Source organism: Xyrauchen texanus, chromosome 43 (assembly GCF_025860055.1).
Source record: "Xyrauchen texanus isolate HMW12.3.18 chromosome 43, RBS_HiC_50CHRs, whole genome shotgun sequence".
NCBI classification, from domain to species: domain Eukaryota; kingdom Metazoa; phylum Chordata; class Actinopteri; order Cypriniformes; family Catostomidae; genus Xyrauchen; species Xyrauchen texanus.
Window position 1 is genome coordinate 16063563 of NC_068318.1, and position 10511 is coordinate 16074073.

At 38.4% G+C, this 10511-nt stretch overlaps 1 protein-coding gene across 1 annotated transcript in view; it reads left to right on the forward strand.

Moving 5' to 3' along the window:
* LOC127635410 (ephrin-B3-like) overlaps window positions 1-10259 on the forward strand; it is a 57882-nt gene extending 47623 nt beyond the window's left edge. The window contains exons 4-5 of the mRNA XM_052115445.1: window positions 4981-5043; window positions 5429-10259. Coding sequence (XP_051971405.1) covers window positions 4981-5043; window positions 5429-5847 — 482 coding nt within the window. The 3' untranslated portion in view covers window positions 5848-10259. The remainder of the gene's footprint in view (window positions 1-4980; window positions 5044-5428) is intronic.
* Window positions 10260-10511: the final 252 nt, after the last annotated feature.

The following is a 10511-nucleotide window of genomic DNA, read 5'->3' on the forward strand; positions in this document are numbered from 1 at the left end:
GTTTTGGGCCCTGGAGAAGTTTTGACATGCCTTTACATTTGTGCATTTTTTCAGTTGCTTAAAAACACATTAATAGCTAAAGTCTGATAACACTGTATTCAGCACAAACTGGGATAAAATAATATGTGAGCAACATGTGTGTACATGTTTGTATATTTGAGAAAATAACGTTTATGCATGGTTTTTGAAAAAACTAAAAGTTTAAGTCATTGAAATAAGGCCATATAACACATACTAAACATTTGTCCACAAGCCTTTTGGGAACTGGATCTTGTAGCCTAGAGTTTTTGCTACAAAACGATGTGAAAACCATCCTGATCACTCATACAAAACAATATAGTAATTTAACTTTGTAAGACACTTTTAGTGTTAGAAAGGTCATATGCGAGGAGGTGTGAACTATCATGAATATTGATTGTAATTCACACCAGATGAGACAAAAGACCCCCTCCCCTGGGCCTATCAATGAGGAATGTGACAGAAAGAGAATGAATGTGAGGAGACTTAATGAAAATCAAGTTTTAATTTAAAAGAAGTAATCTGACCATACATTACCTTTACATAAAGACTTTACTTAATTTTAGACCTACACTACCGTTTAACAGAAGTCTCTTCTACTCACCAAGGCTGCATTTATTTCATCCAAAATACAGTAAAAACAGTGATATTTTGAATTATTTTTACAATTTAAAAGAACAGTTTTCTATTTGAATATATTGTAAAATGCAATTTGTGATCAAAGCTGAATTTTCAGCATCATTACCGCAGTCTTCAGTGTCAAATGATCCTTCAGAAATCATTATAAGGTGGTGATTTTCTAATATGGGCATATTTAAAGTGAATTTTACTCATTTAACATGAACACATATTTGCAAGCACAAACTTTGTTGATGATAATGAGGCAGCATAAACACTTGTTAAAATATAATCTAAACATTCATATTATTTTTACATCATATTGCATATCATATTTATATCATACTGCATACAATTTAAATACCTGCTTGAGCCGAAACTGCATTTAAATGTAAGTAAAACTTGCATATTAGGACATATTTCATATTTCAATACTCTGAATCCTTGCTGGCAAGTCTGGAAACAGTCCCACTAGTATATAAATTAGCATGTCAACTAATTAAAACTAAATGACTTACTCATCCGAAATTGTATCCTCGGCTGGATCAAGTCACTCTTCAAAATACAAACGTTCATCGGAGTCCCGCTCTTCTTCTGAGGAAAATTGTATCTCTTCATCACTATCCAGGAGTTTTCTCACTTGTTTATCATGCTGTCTTTCAAACGCGCAGAAAAGTGAATGAACTTTGTTTTTAAGGCACAGTCAGGGGCTTCTGATCATCTCAGCACATTAGTGTATGAATAGTGCGCTCTGCTGGTGGGTGTGATCGCATTAGAGATAATTAGCTCAACCAGGTGAAACTGTACATTGCTTTGTTTCATACAGATTACATTGCAGGTGAATATTTGTTTTAAATTTGAATTGTTTTATTTAAAAGTAGACATTTTAAGCTTTCTTTAGACATATGTTTCATGTTTGTGTGATAAGTATTCGCAGAGTTTCAGTTCATTTTTATGACGTGTTTCAGATATATGCTCGTGAACCCAGAGACTGCTGAGAGCTCACCCTTTTTATTTTCTTTATTTTAAAAATGCACAAAGTTTTGTTGTTATTGTGAGTGTACACAAATAAAAGTAGACCCTTTATAGGCTCTAATGATGTCTTACACTTATCTGTATGCCCCAAAATTACTGAGAATTTTATGTTGTTTCCGCTGTAATGACAAAAAAATCCAGCAGGACGCGCCGGCACGTCCTTCGACCCAAGAGGGTTAACCTCCCTCACAATCCACTCTGACCAGCAGAAAGGGGACTTATTAATATGTAATTTTGCACTCAGCCATATGCTAGAGGCAACATTTAAATAAATGTCCGAATTAAACACTCTGGACACTTTTGTCAATACCGTGTGCAAATTTGAGATAACGGTGCGTGACTTCTCCGGTTAGTTTAAAAGAAAGGCTTTGCTATGCTGTCAAAGTGCTTGAAATAAGAGAGGGGGTCATCTATAGTGAGAGACTGTAGCAGGCAGTTGAATTTTGGAATGCAATTCATTTTAATAACATTAACATCAACTCTAAATCACACAAATTTGCTGGGAATAAAATGGAAAAATATTGAATGCCCTGTTTGGGCCAATGGAAGGCGTCCAGCTGAAAAGCCATTACTGGGCAGTATGCTGTCAAAGCTTCAGATTTATATCCAATTGACTCTGTAACTTAGAAAAGGATTTAATAATTCTGTGGAGTCAAGGCATAGTTCTAGTGGGCCGGAGACAAATAATAAAATATCATCTGCGTAATGCAAAAGCTTATGCGCATGCCTCCCACCACCACACCTGGAAAATCATCTTCCTTTCATATCGCAGCTGTTAATGGTTCCAGGGCAAGACAGGACAATAATGGGGAAAGAGGGCAACCCTGCTGGGTGCCCCTATCCAGAGTAAATAATTAGAAATTAATCAGTTTGTTTGTAGCACCGCTACCTTGTGTCTATAAAGAAGGCAGCGACTCCTCTGTCCCCTGGTATATGCCGCAGCTGTGCCTTTGGGCAGACAGCAGTGGCGAGGACTCCACAACAGCGCATCCCTCCTCCTTCCCGGGCTTCGGCACCAATGTACCATGGTTCAAATGGGCAAGGAGGAGGGGGGATCCGGTTGAACAGTCTAAGTAATATTTAATGAATCAAAAAGACACAAAACACAAACACACACATTGCAGCTGCACGTGGCTCTCTCTCTCTCTAACTGCCGCATCCGGCTTGGCCTTATCCCTCTCCTCGGCTGATTTGCCTGATTAGTGGCCGGCCGTGCGGAATCACAGCCAGACCCCACCCTCCTCCTTGTCACAGATACATAAAAGTGCCAACTATATGATTTCTTTATCTCCGTATGTGGCAACACCTCACACCAGGGCGTGATCTGAGACTAAGATGTTTCCAATTGAGCAATCAACAGCAGATGAAATGAGGGACTTAGATATGAAAAAAAGATCTATTCTAGAATAAATCTTATGCACTGATGAAAAAATGTTATAGTCCTTACCAGATGGGTTCAAAAGTCTCCAAATATCTGTAAGACCAAGATGTTTACACATCCTGTGAAGCATCAATGTTGCTCTAGGGGGCTTGCACACTTTTGCTTCACCATGATCAAAGACTGAGTCCATCAAAACATTCTTATCCCAATATTGTTTCATGAGGGGTGCCAACGGCTTGCAACATCCCTTCAAGATCTATAAAAAAGCCCCGATCATCAGCGTTAGGTGCATAAATATTATCCAAAATCAACCTTTGCCCATCAATTTCTGCTAAAACAAAAATGACTCTTCCTAATTTATCATTAATCTGTTTGAGACATTTGAATTGTAGATGCTTACTTATCAATGTATTGACTCTGCTTTTACTTGAGCCAGCACTAAAGAAAACATGTCTAAAGAAACACAATATATTTCTTACGTTTAAGAAAATAAATGTCCCAAAGGAGTGTTATATCACAAAACAAACTCCAGCCGCCAGGTGGAACCAGAACAAAAAGAAACAAAATTGGCGCTCAGTTTCCTCGGACAGTCAAGTGAATGTTCACTGAGTCAGTAGAGACTATCACACCATGACTTATACATTCCATTGACTTTATGAAGGACATCGCTTTCTGTGGGCATGTAAATATTTTGCGTCCATCCTTAGTATCTATTTTCATTTTGGCCAGAAACATCAGTGCAAAAGCAACCTTCCATTGATCTAAGAGTTTCTTGCATTCCTTGAATTGATCACATTTCTCTCTTGTCAAATTTGCAAAGTCTGGGAACAAGAAAATGCTGTGTTTCTTCCGAGAAACCCTTCTTTTACTCCTAGACATGCGTAACACGAGATCTTTATCGGATGATCTCAGACATTTGGCCAGAATTGATCGGGGACTGTCTCCTTACTCGGATCTCTGAGCCGGAACTCTGTGAGCTCAATTGATTTCCAGCTTATGGCCCGTTCGAGCAGACTTGGAAAGAGCTTGTCTAGGAATTTCACCATATTTCTGCCTTCTTCGTCGTCAGGAATTTCAGCAATTTTGGAAGTTGTTTTGCCAGGTACGATTCTCATGGTTTTCCAACTTTTCCCAGAAATGCTCCAAGTCTGTCTTGGTCGCTAGCGGATAAGCAGTTAATTTCCTCTCTGATGACTACAGATGATCTTGTAACCATCTCAGTGAATTTCGTCTCCATAGCAGTGATCGATCGACGTATTACTGCAAGATCCTCCAAGTCAGCAACGCCCTTCGTCAGCATTGCCGACATGCTCAACAGTTGATGCTGAATCTCTTTCACCTCAGTGGCCAACTTGAGTCCCGGGCTTTTGGCTTGTTGCTATGGGGCTTCAACTTGAGCACGTAAGTGTCTTTTAATGACTCCAGAGCCCGAGGATTTTGAATTCTTTGGCATATTGTCTTCTTAGAACAGTTAAGAAGCAGAGTGTAATGAATCTCACCGGTTTATGACATAAAAAGTTTTAAAACTAGCAAAGTGCGCAGAGCTCACCGTTCACACATCTGACCCTCGCATGGTGCCACGCGACTCCCTATGATTGGTATTTCTAAATGAAAACTTTCCTTCCAAAATTAAGGTTGAAGTTTGGAACTTCATTAAGACATTGAGAATTGGGGGTTTAAATGTTCTTAATTGTAATGAAAATAATGTTAGAAAAATCATTGTGAAAACAATGTCAATACAAACAGTCTTAATGGTCTTTAATTTTTTATGCAAAACATAATTTCTTTCTTTTGATTTTGAGGTGAAATATGACCTGGACATTCCTTAACCATCTTTGTGAGGTTCACTTTTATAAATCAATCTGTCTTGTGTTCATTATAGAGGTGACTGAATGTCATGTAATGTATCACTTTCTTTTCTCCCATAGCTGCATATGGCCTTCCCCCAAAGCCCAAACCTGATTCTGGCCGGCCTAACACCAGAACCCCAGGTAACAACCACAAATAATATAGGGCACTTAATCAGATTTAATTTTAGGAATATAAATTTTTCATTGTCTAGTGAATAAAAAAGACATTCTTCTGAAAAGAACACGTTCTTTGAAAATCATTCTTCTAATTTTTTGAGGCTTACACTGTACTGGCTTGTTGATCTCCAAAAGGTAAACATTTTTGGAACCAACAGTGTTGAAGCCAAAAATGTGGCATTTTTGAAGTCTGCTGGCTGAAATCAAAGCTGGTTATGCATTACGACTCTCTAAATACTGTCAAGATGTTTGCAGTAGGTTGGGTGATGATAAAGCTCCAAAAGAAGTCTTGCAGATGGGTCTTTTGTCCATGCAAGAAATTATTTATATGCTCTCTTTCCTCTCCCAGATCTTGACAAAGACGATGGCTCTAAAGGGGGTGACGAGAGGGGAGACAGTGGTGGCGTCTCAAACATCGCCCTCATTGCAAGTGGGGCCGTTGGAGCCGCCTTCCTCCTCCTGATCACGGTAGTAATCGGTGTGGTGTGTTACCGCCGACGGAAAGCCAAGCACTCAGAGACCCACCACCCTGCCCTTTCCCTCTCCTCTCTTACCCCAAAGAGAGGCAGCTCTTGCGGGGCTGGTACCGGGTCTGGCGGGGGCAACAATAATGGCTCAGAGCCCAGTGACATTATCATCCCCCTGCGGACCTCTGATACAGCTTACTGCCCACACTATGAGAAAGTTAGCGGCGATTACGGACACCCTGTTTACATCGTGCAGGAAATGCCGCCTCAGAGCCCTGCCAATATTTACTATAAAGTATGAGAAGACATCAAATCAACCGAATGCACACAGATGACCCATTATGACTTATTGTTCAAGTCCCCCAAACACATTCGCTGTGTGTGAGAGTGTGTGTCCAAGTGACTCTATACTTCTTATAACACACCGTTAATAGAATGGACTTGATGTTAAGCCAGTCGACTGTTTCAATATGTTGCCAACATTAAGCGGTAGAAATCTAGGGTTTATGTAATTGCAGCTTGTTTGCATTTGTTTACACATGTCGATGTATTTGTGTGCGAGTGGATGTGTCAGTTTCACATATGTTGCTCAGGTGCAAGCAGGGTCCAAAATTAACACTCGCCAAATGACAAATGCTTAAAAATTGGCTTTAGTGAGTAAATAAAACAGACTCATCAGTGGATCTGCAATAATACATTTTTTAAATCAAATTAGTAAGAATCATAGTCTGACCCTCGCTTATGTAAGCGACTCAAGTGAATTAATTTAAAGACATACAAACCATTTAAAGAAAACACTTTTTGCAACTCATGAGTCTTCAAACAGTGTTTACCTCAGTAAAAGTTTTACCAGCAGAAGTTCACCAAGGACACTTTTTTCTAAACAAATGCAGTTTTACAGAGAGGAGACTAGCTTGTATATGATGCTGTGAGTGACACAGTGACCCGTGCTGTTTATAACTAATATATAGAAAAATAACAGCTGAATAATCCCATTGTCATAAAGACAAAAATATACATTACAAAATACAGATTCATAGCTGGTAAGAAGTACTTTTGGCTGGTATACTTTCTCAAATCACTCGCCATTGGCAGGTGTTGCAAAAAGTTAATTTTGGACCCTGGGTGCAAGTGAATGTATGTCCTGATGTGTCACACGAGACGAGTTTAAAAAGCTGTGCTAATGGATGGAATCAAGTAGGTTGATGTGCTTTTCCTCAAAACCAAACACTAGAAAGCAAGATTTTTAAATGATTCATGCTCTACCTTTAGAAAAAATACTGTAAAAATAATATGTGCTTCATGCACTTTCAGTATTTTGTTTTCTGATTTCTTCTGATTGTGGACGTTTGTCTTTTCTGAGAGTTTCTGAGCCCAGACCTCAACCTGATTTATTTATTGTGCATCAAAGGAACCATTTTTCATCCCCTACACTTCATTGGCTTTCCATCATTGCTCCTCAGCTCCCAGTTGTTTGTTTTTGAGTTTTTTTTAAACATCTTTATTTGAGGAACAGGAAGTGCTTGTGGAGGAGGTGAAGACTGATGTTCAAATGGTTCAATTGGAGACTCTTCTAAGATTTTCAAGAGGTTGGAGGTCAAAGTTAATAGGTTAAGACAAACCCCTCAAAACTGCCCGTGAGTCATCCACTCACAGTGATTTTAAGGGCTTCTCGCTTTACCCGAGCTTTTGAAGTACTGTGTACGCCATGACAAACTGCTTACCGTAGATGCACATTGCTAGACTTATACCCTTAACACACATCTGCATTACAGCAATTTTTGTTTTCATGTATTAACCCCAATAGATGGACACCAGCTGTGTGTTTGTATGGATTCTAAAGCTTTGTGATTGTTGTTAATCAGACGGTCAAAGAAAGCAAGAATAAGAGGACTACGCCACTCTGCGTCTAATTTAACTCAATCATGTCCACGTTCTCTAATTGGTTCTAAATTACAATTTCATCCTGCTGGCCATTATCACAATCGGGGTGACGTATCCAAACCATCACTGACATTATCACCCCATGCCAGCTGGATGCTTCTAGTCCACAGTTCACTTGAGTTATTTCTACTGACGAGACATGACATCATCACAGAGACATGAAATGAGACAGTGTGATACTGGCCGGAGTGACCTGAGCTTCCTGGTTCAAATGGAACAGTTTGCTCTGTTCATGTTAATTTAAGGATGTAATCTTGCTATCAATACCACAAACACAGGACATGGCTGAAATGGTGCTTTATCATTCTGTTATGTGAACTTCTTTAAAGGTTGTTTTTCTTGCATTTTCTCCTCTTCCTCTTTGCATTTTGTTACTTTTAGCAGTGTTGATTTGTTAATACAATGGGGTCTAAAAGTCTGAGACAACTAGTAAAAATGCTTTAATTTGCATTCTTTTCTAATTGTATACACATTGTGAGCATAATTTGACTGAAAAGTTGTACATAATTTTTTTATAGACTTGAGGTGGCATTGACAAGTTTGTGCAATGACGTTATTTCAGTGTGATTTGAGAAAAAGAGCATCTTTTGTGCTCTGTTGGAAAAACGTTTCAAAAAAGTTATTCCAAGCGACTGATGTTAGAGGCTGTAGCCTTTAGCCTCCTCGCTAATATGCGGCTTCCCATGCCAGCCAACGCCAGTTCAAATTCTACTCAGAGTGGGTTGAGCAGGACTGGTTACAGTGGTGCCGTGACCTGGATGGGAGTGAGGTTTAGGGGGATGAGTGTAACGGGAGCTAGCTGGTACGTCATAGCTGTGTGGTATGTGTTAACCTTACTCCCCTGGCCTCAGGAGGTGCATTAGCGACTGAGGCTAGAGGCTGTAGCCTTTAGCTTCATGCTTTCACCTCCCATGCTGGCTGACGCAGCTTGGAGCGGCTCGAGCAGGACCGGTTACACAAGCAAAAGTACAAATTTAACAAATGGAGTATTTTAAAATCATTTAAATATGCTTAACTTTGCCAGACATAAAATTAGTTAATTAAATGCCAAAGCAAATGATGGTTTGCCATTTACCAAATTATTTAATAAAACTTACACATTTTGTTTACTAAGTTTTAAATGTTCATCCTTATTTAGTTTAATTAAATACTTTAGGTTTATTCTGAATCCATAATATGTTCACCAATTAAAGATTACTTGGATCCATTTAATGGAAATGTGTAGTCCATTCGAAATGTGTAAATTGAAAGAAATTACAAATATTTTTTTGAAATGTTTGGTACAAGCAGTTAACATGACTGTCACAAATTTGCTTACATTTGGTTAGTGACCAAGAAATAGTGCAGAAACTTAATTTTATGTAACTTTTATTTGTTTGATATTTTTCAAAATGTCTATTAAACTTCCTGTTTATTTCCAGGTTTAAATAAATATCATATTTCCATAATCAAATGCTAAAATAAATATAAAAAAAAAATCCTGTATTTTTAGTTGGCAGACTTTTGGACCCCACTTTATATTGAGCATATGAAAGTTGTCTAAATGAAGGAAAACTCTTGGCTTTATCCAACCTACTTTGGTCGTGGCTAGATGGCAACCAACATTTTGCAAAAATCTGTGAAATTTACATTCAAGATTCAGAAACTTGCCATTTGGAGTACAACAGAAATTAAAAGCATTTGTTGTTCATTACTTAACTCTAACACTAGCTTTCACTGAACCTGACAGAAGAAAATACATGAGTGCAAGAATAAAAAAAAAAAAGAGGGTTACCATCTACTCATGACCTAACCTTGTAGAAGCCAGAGCAGCAGTGCTCTTTTGCAACGCAGAAGGGATGCAATGATTGCAAACTTCCATCCCATTTCCTGCCAACAACCTCAATAATGTGGCAGCCACAGTATTCCTGAACTGTTGCCCTCTGCAGGCCTGGAGGAACCTTCACTGTGGTCAAGAAGGGCCAAGACTAGGCCTATTTTTGCTTTTTTGCTCTCTTTCAAGGGATAACGTCTTGTTCACTCCAGTATTATGTGATAGACTCTACTGCCTAAATTCTAAGATGTAAAGCACATTCTAAGATGTATGGGTTAGGCTAGAATTTTACTCTTCGTCATGATCAGCTTCTCTGCTGAGCAAAGAGGACTCTTCTGGCCTAATTAGTGTTGACCTAAGCCACTGAAAGCATTACAATACCTATGGCTAAAACTTCCCATACTGACCACACAAGGACAACAAACCAAGTTTCATAATTTTTCATCAGCTGGGTGTTTTTTGTTTTGTTTTTGTCTGTCTGTGTTTTTTTTTTTTTTTTTGTTATTTAATACTGGGTTTTAGATTTATTTGGACAGTTGAAACATTTTTGTCAGCTAATTTAATATCATAATTTGAGATGCCTTGAAACTGAAGTGATAAATACTTGCATTTCTAACTAACCTTCAACAGTATTTTTACAAACAGTGCTGAATTTATTGGGCAAGAGGAGCACAGCTAAATCTGGATCGACTTTTTCAGTGTTTTAAAAGTCCAGATGGACTGGACGGGACGTGAAATAATACTGATGAAATGTTGAGATAATGCTAAGATGTTAAAAACACTGAGGCAATGTTAAATAAATGTTAATATGTTTAAGATGTTGAGACAGCACATTGGAAAAAGCAATGATTTGGTGCTCCTGTTCTTTTACTAGCTCTCTCTCTCTCTCTCTCTCTCTCTCTCTCTCTCTCTCTCTCTCTCTCTCTCCTTTCTCTCTTTTTTCTCTCTCTCTCTTTCCAATCCTGACATTCTATCAAATAAAGATTACATTCCATGCAGTAAAACGCATTGATAAAAACTGAAAAGTTGTTGCCAATAATTCCACCTCTGGTTTATCACAGCTATCATAAAATCATGTTAACACATAGAATGTTTACATTTTGTGGATATACTTTTGAAACAATGTGTATTTTGGGTGTATGGACTGGCCCCATTGTAACTGCCACTGTAACTGCAATTTTTGCTTTAAAAAAAGAGAGATGAGTCAA